The sequence below is a fragment of the Phyllobates terribilis genome, unplaced genomic scaffold, assembly GCF_046119375.1.
Source record: "Phyllobates terribilis strain yellow unplaced genomic scaffold, ASM4611937v1 Scaffold_1__5_contigs__length_1240528914, whole genome shotgun sequence".
NCBI lineage: Eukaryota > Metazoa > Chordata > Amphibia > Anura > Dendrobatidae > Phyllobates > Phyllobates terribilis.
Genome location: NW_027362761.1, coordinates 668,153,442 through 668,168,903, shown reverse-complemented (window position 1 = coordinate 668,168,903; position 15,462 = coordinate 668,153,442). Strand labels below are relative to the sequence as shown.

The window sequence follows — 15,462 nt, the reverse complement described above, 5'->3', positions numbered from 1 at the left end:
GGGGAGAAGGAGTATTATTATAGTGGGTATGGTAGTCCCGTGGGGTCCCACTGGGTCAATGGTTATGAAATTATAAAATTGTAGTTATAAGATTAAAAAACTGTAAAGATACCTGCTATAGATTCGGCAATCAGCAGGTAGTAGAGGGTACGCAGGGTATCCAGTGGGGTTGTTGATGGAAGTGGATCTAGGAGGGACAATAAAGGAGATGTAAAAATAGAGGAATAATGGGTGATGCACAATTATTTGGTTGGTCTAGTAGGTGTACCTGTGAAGGAGGAGTGAGGGGTAGGATTCGAAGTATAGTTACAGATGGGACGTTCCTCCTTGGGTGATGACGCCCGTAGGATGGAAATGATTCTAGATCGTACTGAAGGGAAAATATTAAGAATATGTATAGCGATAGTGAGCTATTGCTTGGGTAAAAATAGAGTAGGTACCTGTAATGCCGGAAAAACGGCGGGAGGTGTCCAAAGAATCTCCCAGAGAGAATTCAGGAAAAGTAAAGTTTGACTTGTAAATATTGTCCCCTTAGGTGGGTTCAATAACTGGTTAAGACTGCACCAGAATATTTTCCGTACCCACTGTAGGTTCCTGCGTCTCCCAATGAGGAGACAGGAGAAAACCACTTTAAGCTATAGAACATATAGCATTAAAGAAACACTCCCAAAAACATTTTATCCTCTTAATATATTGCAGTTGTTATATAGCACTGTGTACTTACAATTGCTCATTTTGCCTTTCTACTCAGCTAATTCTTCTCTTTTCCATTAGGTCTATGACATCACGTGCTTAAAAAGTCACTAGCTGAATCTTCTAAGCTCTATGTAGAAAAAGGAGGTCAATTTTCCCTGTATGAGTCGCAAGTCACTGCAAAAGTCCATGGCAGGGGAGTGAAGAGGCAGCAGCTGGGTTAGGAGTTGAGGGGAAGATGATAAATGCAGGGACAAGCAAGAAAATTCATGTTTCTACATAGAGCAGAGAAATGAGAAGAATTATCTGGCTAAAAAGGCAAAATTAGCAATTTTAAGTACACCGTGATATATAACATGATTGCAATATATTAAGAGGATAAAAACTTTGATGGGAGTGTTTCTCTAATACCATACAGCAGAGAGATCCAACAATATAAGGAGGCCATACACATTAAATTAATACCAGCCAAACAACTGACAACCTGAGGTGTCTGAGGGTCTTTTTACATATTACATTGGCAAAAATGAATTTCTCCCAGGGCAGATAAGTTGCCACAAAGGCCCCGATTTATCAAAACTGGTGAATTTCTCAATGAGGGGGCGTGTTGGGAGTTAGGACGCTGCTGATTCATTAAGATGTAGACGCCTCTCAAACTAGGAGTGAATAACAGGCAGCACACCAGTTCTTTTACGAAAAGAACTGATCAATAGCAACCTTAGCTCCCCTATTCTCGGCTTTCTCCAAGAAGCAGAAAAACTTGAAATGCGACGGTTTAAAATCCTGCACGTGAATGTAACGAGCTGCTTGGATTTTTATGGACTGTGATGAATTAGATGTTAATTTACGCCAAAACTGCCCTCTCCGTTCAAATTCGCATGCATGTGTATAAAGAAGTTTTTTTAGAAATAGCCGTCAGTCAAACAAGCAGTAGGGTGACAACTCTTATGGCCAGCTTTAGTGTTTGGCAATCCTTTGGGAGCTAAACAGGCAGGACTCAGCTATTATATGTATACCTACACTCTTAGGCCGGTTTCACACGTCCATATATTTCCATTACCGGAGATATCCATGTCCTGTGTGTCCGAGTCTGCCATACGTGTGGCAACCGTGTGCCCAATCAGGATCACATGGACCGGAGCCTGGGAATCAGCACTACAGTTAGCGCTGTGTCCAAGCGGGTGCTAAACAATGCTCTCATCATGGTTCCCTGCTGGCGCTGCCATCAGCACCAACAGGGACAATGATGAGGGTAGTAGTAGTGTCTGCTCCCACAGTGTTCCTGTGTAAAAATAAGAATAAAATAATAAAATCCATATACTCACCTCTCCTAGGTGTCCCTTGCTGTAATCCTCTGACGCCAAGGAGCCAGGGACAATGAGCGCTGTACTGTCACTCACTGACACAGCTCCAGAGCGGCTCATTCTATCCCGGCATCAGCGGTCAGAGGATTACAGCAGGGGACACCTAGGAGAGGTGAGTATCAGGGCTGTGGAGTCGGAGTCAGTATAAAATGGACCGACTCCAACTCCTAAAATATATAATAAATTGGGTACAGTAGTTCAATGCAGTTTGCGGGGAATATTATTTCATAAGAATTTGGGAAAGTTATGAAATGTCCTATAAATGTGTGTCCTATTCCTGATCTAAGGGTCTAGACTTATCGGAGATGAATTTGTGCTGCAGTAAATTTATCACTTAAACATGAGCCATATATGAGGGAGTCGGAGTCAAGGAAATTGAGAAGTTGGAGGTTTGGTTTACTGACTCCACAGCCCTGGTGAGTATATAGATATTATTACAGGTGGGGACACTGCAGGAGCAGACTACTACTACCCTCATCATTGTCCCTGCTGGTGCTGATGGCAGCGCCGGCAGGAAACCATGATGAGAGCAGTGTTCAGCAAAAGGCGCTTGGGAACAGCGCTACCTGTAGCGCTGATTCCCAGGCGCTGGTCCGTGTCACACAGATGACACATGGATGTCATCCGTATGTGTTCAGTGTGAAAATTTTGTGGACCGTGTATCTACAAAAACAAAAAAAAAAAAAAAAAAAAAAAAAAAAAAACACAGACATGTCAGCGTGTAGGACACTCGGTCACTGGAAACACACTGACATGTTGGCAGATGCATAGATTTGAATGGGTCTGTGTGTCAGTGTCTCCGATACATGTGGAAACTGTCACCACTCAAATTGGAGATACTGATGTGTGAAAGAGCCGTAATAATGATGCCTCTCGCATCAGCACAACAGAAAAAGTGTTAACAAAAGTAGGAGTTTTATCGGACCTGCCAAATGAATTCAACAGGTTAAATTAACATACTGAAGTTGGTGGTGGGTGATTGATTTTTCCTCTTCATTGTTTCACCTCCACCAATACAATATAACAGACATGAAACCATGTCCTGAAAGATCAAGCATAAGAACCATCATTTAGTCTAGATACAATTATGGCACACGGTAAGTTGTGGTTCTAGAGGGGATGGAAAAGGGTTTAAACCTCGTGTGTTCTGTGTTGCAATGTAGTGAAGAGTTTACACGTCGCCTGCGGCCAACAAAGAGCGCAGATTGATTGCATGCAAGCTGCTGCATACATTACTGAGCACCTAATGGGGACAGCGGAGTACAAATGTTACAGATCACAAAGCATGCATAGTTTTTACACACAGGTGATACCGGTTTGTTGTTATTGCTAGTAATTCCTAAAGATCCTATTTTATTGTTCTAGTTGCCTTTGTAGGCAGACACCTGTCTCTTCGAGGCAGCAGGCAGGGCGATGCCTGTCCAGCTAAGTATGTCATGCATCCACATGCCAACTTACAGGCCTGAGAAAACACAGAAAGCGTCTGATGCATGCTGGCCACAGACTGGGTGCGCGGATCAGCTGACAAGCTCCCTTTAAGACTCTGTAGCACATCCACTCACTTACAAGAGGCAGGTTAGAGCGCCACCTGGTGGTCAATGAAAGCTACTGATAGGAAACTATGCTGTCTATTGTACACACAGCTCACAGAGAACTGGAGCCCTGTGAACATCCAGGCGTGGGAAGCATACACAGAACAGCAGCACATGCTCGCTACTGCCATTCCCACACACCGCTCACCTCAGGCAGGCCGCAGCGCCCTTTATCAGCGTAGGGAGACAGCCCAGCAGCATAGTTCACCGACATCACAGGCAAGCAGCTCGTACAGCGCCAAACCGTCGTGTCTCCACTGCGCGGTGACGTCACAGGAAGGGGCGGGGCCGGACTCAGGAGACGTAGCACTCACTACATGTGAAAGAGGCGGGCTGGAGAGAGCACTGCGCTTTACATAGGACTGCGCGTTGGAGGGAATCATGGGTTTTACATGGGGTTGTTTGAAAAGGCAGAATAAATGGGTGTGTCTTCCATGGGACTGTACTTTAGAGGAGACAGGAGGGGACAGCATGTTAGCAGAAGGGAGGGGAATTGTGCACTTTCCATGGGCTTAGCGGCTGGATAACATGTATTACATGGGATTATTGCATAGTGCAGGAGGCTGAAGGGGAATTAATCTATTCTACGTGGGACTGCAAGCTTGAGGAGGCAGACGAGAACAATTTATTATACTTGGGACTGTCCATTGTGGCCGACAAAAGGGAGGGGAGTAGAGGGGAAGTACTAAAAGGAATGAACTGAATGTATTGGTCCCAGAATATGGCCAGGTAGAATGTTTCTTGTGCATCTTAGACATGGAATGAACATGAAATCTATGTAGATAAGGGGAATGAACACACATCTATAATATAACCGGGGATGCGTCCCTCTGTCTGAGGCCTCGATAGACTGCACAAGAGCGACGCGCCTGCACAGAGGAACGCAACCACATCCGAAACGAGGATTGTGGCCCCGCAGATCGCGGCATGCGTAAGCACTGAACGCATAGCGCGATCTCCGACCCCCTAACAACTCACCTATCCGGGAGACCAGTTGCCACAGCGTCTCTTCAGGCAGAAGGACGGGATCTGCCGTCGGAATATGCGCATAGCACGCTTCCGATGCCGTTTTATTGAAGACACATTGTACAAAATGGCGCCGGTAAGCGTGGTCTGCACAGTCACTGATCCGGCATCACAGTCCTCCCCCACACTCCCCTGACATCACTAATAATTTAAATATGTATTGGACCCCCACACTAAACAGCCATTTTAAAGACAGAAGATTTCTGCGTCACACAGTGCCTCCGGTCTCTATCTTAAAAAAAAAACATTTTGTACATATATATATATCACATATAACACATATATCTATATATATATAACACATATCTATAGAAGATACTATATACATACAGTACAGACCAAAAGTTTGGACACACCTCATTTAAAGATTTTTCTGTATTTGCATGACTATGAAAATTGTACATTCACACTGAAGGCATCAAAACTATGAATTAACACATGTGGAATTATATACTTAACAAAAAAGTGTGAAAGAACTGAAAATATGTCTTATATTCTAGGTTCTTCAAAGTAGCCACCTTTTGCTTTGATGACTGCTTTGCACACTCTTGGCATTCTCTTGATGAGCTTCAAGAGGTAGTCACCGGAAATGGTCAATCTTGAAGGAGTTCCCAGAGATGCTTAGCACTTGTTGGCCCTTTTGCCTTCACTCTGCGGTCCAGCTCACCCCAAACCATCTCGATTGGGTTCAGGTCTGGTGACTGTGGAGGCCAGGTCATCTGGCGTAGCACCCCATCACTCTCCTGCTTGGTCAAATAGCCCTTACACAGCCTGGAGGTGTGTTTGAGGTCATTGTCCTGTTGAAAAATAAATGATGGTCCAACTAAACGCAAACCGGATGGAATAGCATGTCGCTGCAAGATGCTGTGGTAGTCATGCTGGTTCAGTATGCCTTCAATTTTGAATAAATCCCCAACAGTGTCACCAGCAAAGCACCCCCACACCATCACACCTCCTCCTCCATGCTTCACGATGGGAACCAGGCATGTGGAGTCCATCCGTTAACCTTTTCTGCGTCTCACAAAGACAAGGTGGTTGGAACCAAAGATCTCAAATTTGGACTCATCAGACCAAAGCACAGATTTCCACTGGTCTAATGTCCATTCCTTATGTTCTTTAGCCCAAACAAGTCTCTTCCGCTTGTTGCCTGTCCTTAGCAGTGGTTTCCTAGCAGCTATTTTACCATGAAGGCCTGCTGCCCAAAGTCTCCTCTTAACAGTTGTTGTAGAGATGTGTCTGCTGCTAGAACTCTATGTGGCATTGACCTGGTCTCTAATCTGAGCTGCTGTTAACCTGCGAATTCTGAGGCTGGTGACTCGGATAAACTTATCCTCAGAAGCAGAGGTGACTCTTGGTCTTCCTTTCCTGGGGTGGTCCTCATGTGAGCCAGTTTCTTTGTAGCGCTTGATGGTTTTTGCAACTGCACTTGGGGACACTTTCAAAGTTTCCCAATTTTTCAGACTGACTGACCTTCATTTCTTAAAGTAATGATGGCCACTCGTTTTTCTTTACTTAGCTGCTTTTTACTTCCCATAATTCAAATTCTAACAGTCTATTGAGTAGGACTATCAGCTGTGTATCCACCTGACTTCTGCACAACACAACTGATGGTCCCAACCCCATTTATAAGGCAAGAAATCCCACTTATTAAACCTGACAGGGCACACCTGTGAAGTGAAAACCATTTCTGGTGACTACCTCTTGAAGCTCATCAACAGAATGCCAAGAGTGTGCAAAGCAGTCATCAAAGCAAAAGGTGGCTACTTTGAAGAACATAGAATATAAGACATATTTTCAGTTGTTTCACACATTTTTGTTAAGTATATAATTCCACATGTGTTAATTCATAGTTTTGATGCCTTCAGTGTGAATGTACAATTTTCATAGTTATGAAAATACAGAAAAATCTTTAAATGAGAAGGTGTATCCAAACTTTTGGTCTGTACTGTACATAATAGATATATGTAATATATATATCTATAGAACATATATACATATATCTACTATATATAGAATAGTCAGCAGAGTACTCCAACACAGCAGAGCAATCCTGCAACAAAATACGTCAGCCGAGCAACCCCACAACAAAATACGTTGACAGAGCAATCCCGCAACAAAATACGTCAACAGAGCAATCCCGCAACAAAATACGTCAACAGAGCAATCCCGCAACAAAATACGTCAACAGAGCAATCCCGCAACAAAATACGTCAACAGAGCAATCCCGCAACAAAATACGTCAGCAGAGCAATCCCGCAACAAAATACATCAGCGGAGCAATCCCGCAACAAAATACGTCAGCGGAGCAATTCCGCAACAAAATACGTCAGCGGAGCAATCCCGCAACAAAATACATCAGCGGAGCAATCCAGCCACTTTTTACTGAACATATCTATAACGTCAGCGGAGCAATCCAGCCACTTTCTACTGAATATATATATAACATACATCAGCAGAGGAATCCAGCCACTTTCTACTGAATATATATATAAAATACATCAGCAGAGCAATCCAGCCACTTTCTACTGAATATATATATAAAATACATCAGCGGAGCAATCCAGCCACTTTCTACTGAATATATATATATATAAAATACATCAGCGGAGCAATCCAGCCACTTTCTACTGAATATATATATAAAATATATCAGCGGAGCAATCCAGCCACTTTCTACTGAATATATATATATAATACATCAGCGGAGCAATCCAGCCACTTTCTACTGAATATATAAAATACGTCAGCAGAGCAATCCAGCCACTTTCTACTGAATATATATATAAAATACGACAGTGGAGCAATCCAGCCACTTTCTACTGAATATATATATAAAATATGTCAGCAGAGCAATCCAGCCACTTTCTACTGAATATATATATAAAATACGTCAGCAGAGCAATCCAGCCACTTTCTACTGAATATATATATATAAAATACATCAGCGGAGCAATCCAGCCACTTTCTACTGAATATATATATAAAATACGTCAGCGGAGCAATCCAGCCACTTTCTGCTGAATATATATATATAAAATACATCAGCGGAGCAATCCAGCCACTTTCTACTAAATATATATATAAAATACGTCAGCGGAGCAATCCAGCCACTTTCTGCTGAATATATATATATAAAATACGTCAGCGGAGCAATCCAGCCACTTTCTACTAAATATATATATAAAATACGTCAGCGGAGCAATCCAGCCACTTTCTGCTGAATATATATATATAAAATACATCAGCGGAGCAATCCAGCCACTTTCTACTAAATATATATATAAAATACGTCAGCGGAGCAATCCAGCCACTTTCTGCTGAATATATATATATAAAATACGTCAGCGGAGCAATCCAGCCACTTTCTACTAAATATATATATAAAATACGTCAGCGGAGCAATCCAGCCACTTTCTGCTGAATATATATATATAAAATACATCAGCGGAGCAATCCAGCCACTTTCTACTAAATATATATATAAAATACGTCAGTGGAGCAATCCAGCCACTTTCTGCTGAATATATATATAAAATACATCAGCAGAGCAATCCAGCCACTTTCTACTGAATATATATATAAAATACATCAGCGGAGCAATCCAGCCACTTTCTACTGAATATATATATAAAATACATCAGCAGAGCAATCCAGCCACTTTCTACTGAATATATATATAAAATACATCAGCGGAGCAATCCAGCCACTTTCTACTGAATATATATATAAAATACATCAGCGGAGCAATCCAGCCACTTTCTACTGAATATATATATAAAATACATCAGCGGAGCAATCCAGCCACTTTCTACTGAATATATATATAAAATACGTCAGCGGAGCAATCCAGCCACTTTCTACTGAATATATATATAAAATACGTCAGCGGAGCAATCCAGCCACTTTCTACTGAATATATATATAAAATACATCAGCGGAGCAATCCAGCCACTTTCTACTGAATATATATATAAAATACATCAGCGCAGCAATCCAGCCACTTTCTACTGAATATATATATAAAATATATCAGCAGAGCAATCCAGCCACTTTCTACTGAATATATATATAAAATACATCAGCGGAGCAATCCAGCCACTTTCTACTGAATATATATATAAAATACATCAGCGGAGCAATCCAGCCACTTTCTACTGAATATATATATAAAATACATCAGCGGAGCAATCTAGCCACTTTCTACTGAATATATATATATATATATAAAATACATCAGCGGAGCAATCCAGCCACTTTCTACTGAATATATATATAAAATACATCAGCAGAGCAATCCAGCCACTTTCTACTGAATATATATATAAAATACATCAGCGGAGCAATCCAGCCACTTTCTACTGAATATATGTATAAAATACATCAGCGGAGCAATCTAGCCACTTTCTACTGAATATATATATATATATATAAAATACATCAGCGGAGCAATCCAGCCACTTTCTACTGAATATATATATAAAATACATCAGCAGAGCAATCCAGCCACTTTCTACTGAATATATATATAAAATACATCAGCGGAGCAATCCAGCCACTTTCTACTGAATATATATATAAAATACATCAGCAGAGCAATCCAGCCACTTTCTACTGAATATATATATAAAATACATCAGCGGAGCAATCCAGCCACTTTCTACTGAATATATATATAAAATACATCAGCGGAGCAATCTAGCCACTTTCTACTGAATATATATATATATATAAAATACATCAGCGGAGCAATCCAGCCACTTTCTACTGAATATATATATAAAATACATCAGCGGAGCAATCTAGCCACTTTCTACTGAATATATATATATATATATATATATAAAATACATCAGCGGAGCAATCCAGCCACTTTCTACTGAATATATATATAAAATACATCAGCGGAGCAATCCAGCCACTTTCTACTGAATATATATATATATATATATATAAAATACATCAGCAGAGCAATCCAGCTACTTTGTACTGAATATATATATAAAATACGTCAGCGGAGCAATCCAGCCACTTTCTACCGAATATATATATATAAAATACATCAGCGGAGCAATCCAGCCACTTTCTACTAAATATATATATAAAATACGTCAGCGGAGCAATCCAGCCACTTTCTACTAAATATATATATAAAATACGTCAGCAGAGCAATCCAGCCACTTTCTACTAAATATATATATAAAATACGTCAGCAGAGCAATCCAGCCACTTTCTACTAAATATATATATAAAATACGTCAGCAGAGCAATCCAGCCACTTTCTGCTAAATATATATATAAAATACGTCAGCGGAGCAATCCAGCCACTTTCTACTAAATATATATATAAAATACGTCAGCAGAGCAATCCAGCCACTTTCTACTAAATATATATATAAAATACGTCAGCAGAGCAATCCAGCCACTTTCTGCTAAATATATATATAAAATACATCAGCGGAGCAATCCAGCCACTTTCTACTGAATATATATATAAAATACATCAGCAGAGCAATCCAGCCACTTTCTACTGAATATATATATAAAATACATTAGCAGAGCAATCCAGCTACTTTCTACTGAATATATATATAAAATACGTCAGCAGAGCAATCCAGCCACTTTCTACTGAATATATATATATATATATAAAATACATCAGCGGAGCAATCCAGCCACTTTCTATTGAATATATATATAAAATACGTCAGCGGAGCAATCCAGCCACTTTCTACTGAATATATATATAAAATACATCAGCAGAGCAATCCAGCCACTTTCTACTGAATATATATATAAAATACATCAGCGGAGCAATCTAGCCACTTTCTACTGAATATATATATATATATATATATATATATATATATATATATATATATATATATATATAAAATACATCAGCAGAGCAATCCAGCTACTTTCTACTGAATATATATATAAAATACGTCAGCGGAGCAATCCAGCTACTTTCTACTGAATATATATATATAAAATACATCAGCAGAGCAATCCAGCTACTTTCTACTGAATATATATATAAAATACGTCAGCGGAGCAATCCAGCCACTTTCTACTGAATATATATATAAAATACGTCTGCGGAGCAATCCAGCCACTTTCTACTGAATATATATATAAAATACGTCAGCGGAGCAATCCAGCCACTTTCTGCTGAATATATATATAAAATACATCAGCGGAGCAATCCAGCCACTTTCTACTGAATATATATATAAAATACATCAGCGGAGCAATCCAGCCACTTTCTGCTGAATATATACCGTATATAAAATACATCAGTGGAGCAATCCAGCCACTTTCTACTGAATATATATATAAAATACGTCAGCAGAGCAATCCAGCCACTTTCTACTGAATATATATATATATATATATATATATATATATATATATAAAATACATCAGCAGAGCAATCCAGCTACTTTGTACTGAATATATATATAAAATACGTCAGCGGAGCAATCCAGCCACTTTCTACTGAATATATATATAAAATACGTCTGCGGAGCAATCCAGCCACTTTCTACTGAATATATATATAAAATACATCAGCGGAGCAATCCAGCCACTTTCTGCTGAATATATATATAAAATACGTCAGCGGAGCAATCCAGCCACTTTCTGCTGAATATATATATAAAATACATCAGCGGAGCAATCCAGCCACTTTCTGCTGAATATATACCGTATATAAAATACATCAGCGGAGCAATCCAGCCACTTTCTACTGAATATATATATATAAAATACATCAGCAGAGCAATCCAGCCACTTTCTACTGAATATATATATATATATATATATATATATATATAAAATACATCAGCAGAGCAATCCAGCTACTTTCTACTGAATATATATATAAAATACGTCAGCGGAGCAATCCAGCCACTTTCTACTGAATATATATATAAAATACGTCTGCGGAGCAATCCAGCCACTTTCTACTGAATATATATATAAAATACATCAGCGGAGCAATCCAGCCACTTTCTGCTGAATATATATATAAAATACATCAGCGGAGCAATCCAGCCACTTTCTACTAAATATATATATAAAATACGTCAGCGGAGCAATCCAGCCACTTTCTGCTGAATATATATATAAAATACATCAGCGGAGCAATCCAGCCACTTTCTACTGAATATATTTATAAAATACATCAGAGGAGCAATCCAGCCACTTTCTACTGAATATATATATAAAATACATCAGCGGAGCAATCCAGCCACTTTCTACTGAAAATATATATATATATATATATATAAAATACATCAGCAGAGCAATGCAGCTACTTTCTACTGAATATATATATAAAATACGTCAGCGGAGCAATCCAGCTACTTTCTACTGAATATATATATAAAATACGTCAGCGGAGCAATCCAGCCACTTTCTGCTGAATATATATATAAAATACATCAGCGGAGCAATCCAGCCACTTTCTACTGAATATATATATATAATATATCAGCAGAGCACTCCAGCCACTTTCTACTGAATATATATATATAATATATCAGCAGAGCACTCCAGCCACTTTCTACTGAATATATATATATAATATATCAGCAGAGCACTCCAGCCACTTTCTACTGAATATATATATATAATATATCAGCAGAGCAATCCAGCCACTGTCTACTGAATATATATATATAATATATCAGCAGAGCAATCCAGCCACTTTCTACTAAATATATATATAACATACGTCAGCGGAGCAATCCAGCCACTTTCTACTAAATATATATATAAAATACGTCAGCGGAGCAATCCAGCCACTGTCTACTGAATATATATATAAAATACATCAGCAGAGCAATCCAGCCACTTTCTGCTGAATATATATATAAAATACATCAGCAGAGCAATCCAGCCACTTTCTGCTGAATATATATATAAAATACATCAGCAGAGCAATCCAGCCACTTTCTACTAAATATATATATAAAATACGTCAGCAGAGCAATCCAGCCACTTTCTACTAAATATATATATAAAATACGTCAGCAGAGCAATCCAGCCACTTTCTACTAAATATATATATAAAATACATCAGCAGAGCAATCCAGCCACTTTCTACTGAATATATATATATATATAAAATACATCAGCAGAGCAATCCAGCCAATTTCTACTAAATATATATATAAAATACATCAGCGGAGCAATCCAGCCACTTTCTACTAAATATATATATAAAATACGTCAGCGGAGCAATCCAGCCACTTTCTACTGAATATATATATAAAATACGTCAGCAGAGCAATCCAGCCACTTTCTACTGAATATATATATATATATAAAATACATCAGCGGAGCAATCCAGCCACTTTCTACTAAATATATATATAAAATACGTCAGCGGAGCAATCCAGCCACTTTCTACTGAATATATATATATATATATATATATAAAATACATCAGCAGAGCAATCCAGCCACTTTCTACTGAATATATATATAAAATACATCAGCAGAGCAATCCAGCCACTTTCTACTGAATATATATATATATATATATATATATATATATATAAAATACATCAGCAGAGCAATCCAGCCACTTTCTACTGAATATATATATAAAATACGTCAGCGGAGCAATCCAGCCACTTTCTACTAAATATATATATTAAATACGTCAGCGGAGCAATCCAGCCACTTTCTACTGAATATATATATAAAATACATCAGCAGAGCAATCCAGCCACTTTCTACTGAATATATATATAATACGTCAGCGGAGCAATCCAGCCACTTTCTACTGAATATATATATAAAATACATCAGCAGAGCAATCCAGCCACTTTCTACTGAATATATATATAAAATACGTCAGCGGAGCAATCCAGCCACTTTCTACTAAATATATATATAAAATACGTCAGCGGAGCAATCCAGCCACTTTCTACTAAATATATATATAAAATACATCAGCAGAGCAATCCAGCCACTTTCTACTGAATATATATATAAAATACGTCAGCAGAGCAATCCAGCCACTTTCTACTGAATATATATATATATAAAATACATCAGCGGAGCAATCCAGCCACTTTCTACTAAATATATATATAAAATACATCAGCGGAGCAATCCAGCCACTTTCTACTGAATATATATATATATATAAAATACATCAGCGGAGCAATCCAGCCACTTTCTACTAAATATACATATAAAATACGTCAGTGGAGCAATCCTGCCACTTTTTACTGAATATATATATAAAATACGTCAGCGGAGCAATCCAGCCACTTTCTACTAAATATATATATAAAATACGTCAGCGGAGCAATCCAGCCACTTTCTACTAAATATATATATAAAATACGTCAGCGGAGCAATCCAGCCACTTTCTACTAAATATATATATAAAATACGTCAGCGGAGCAATCCAGCCACTTTCTACTAAATATATATATAAAATACGTCAGCGGAGCAATCCAGCCACTTTCTACTAAATATATTTATAAAATACGTCAGCGGAGCAATCCAGCCACTTTCTACTAAATATATATATAAAATACGTCAGCGGAGCAATCCAGCCACTTTATACTGAATATATATATATATAATACATCAGCAGAGCAATCCAGCCACTTTCTACTAAATATATATATAAAATACGTCAGCATAGCAATCCAGCCACTTTCTACTGAATATATATATAATACGTCAGCGGAGCAATCCAGCCACTTTCTACTGAATATATATATAAAATACATCAGCAGAGCAATCCAGCCACTTTCTACTGAATATATATATAAAATACGTCAGCGGAGCAATCCAGCCACTTTCTACTAAATATATATATAAAATACGTCAGCGGAGCAATCCAGCCACTTTCTACTAAATATATATATAAAATACATCAGCGGAGCAATCCAGCCACTTTCTACTGAATATATATATAAAATACGTCAGCGGAGCAATCCAGCCACTTTCTACTGAATATATATATAAAATACGTCAGCAGAGCAATCCAGCCACTTTCTACTGAATATATATATATATAAAATACATCAGCGGAGCAATCCAGCCACTTTCTACTAAATATATATATAAAATACATCAGCGGAGCAATCCAGCCACTTTCTACTGAATATATATATATATATAAAATACATCAGCGGAGCAATCCAGCCACTTTCTACTAAATATATATATAAAATACGTCAGTGGAGCAATCCTGCCACTTTTTACTGAATATATATATAAAATACGTCAGCGGAGCAATCCAGCCACTTTCTACTAAATATATATATAAAATACGTCAGCGGAGCAATCCAGCCACTTTCTACTAAATATATATATAAAATACGTCAGCGGAGCAATCCAGCCACTTTCTACTAAATATATATATAAAATACGTCAGCGGAGCAATCCAGCCACTTTCTACTAAATATATATATAAAATACGTCAGCGGAGCAATCCAGCCACTTTCTACTAAATATATATATAAAATACGTCAGCGGAGCAATCCAGCCACTTTCTACTAAATATATATATAAAATACGTCAGCGGAGCAATCCAGCCACTTTCTACTAAATATATATATATAATATATCAGCAGAGCAATCCAGCCACTTTCTACTGAATATATATATAAAATACGTCAGCAGAGCAATCCAGCCACTTTCTGCTGAATATATATATAAAATACATCAGCGGAGCAATCCAGCCACTTTCTACTGAATATATATATAAAATACGTCAGCAGAGCAATCCAGCCACTTTCTACCGAATATATATA

The 15,462-nt window shown here is 38.2% G+C and overlaps 1 protein-coding gene across 13 annotated transcripts in view; it reads right to left on the bottom strand.

The window, feature by feature from the left end:
- The window catches only part of SIRT6 (sirtuin 6), a 271,908-nt gene extending 267,945 nt beyond the window's left edge, over positions 1-3,963 (bottom strand). For 11 of the 13 annotated variants that reach the window (XM_073685335.1, XM_073685354.1, XM_073685270.1 and 8 more), the window contains exon 1: positions 3,798-3,963. In XM_073685335.1, the coding sequence (XP_073541436.1) occupies positions 3,798-3,850 (53 nt within the window). In that variant the 5' untranslated portion in view covers positions 3,851-3,963. The remainder of the gene's footprint in view (positions 1-3,797) is intronic. The other 2 variants (XM_073685289.1, XM_073685326.1) reach the window with 1 other exon arrangement.
- Between the last annotated feature and the right edge of the window lie 11,499 nt (positions 3,964-15,462).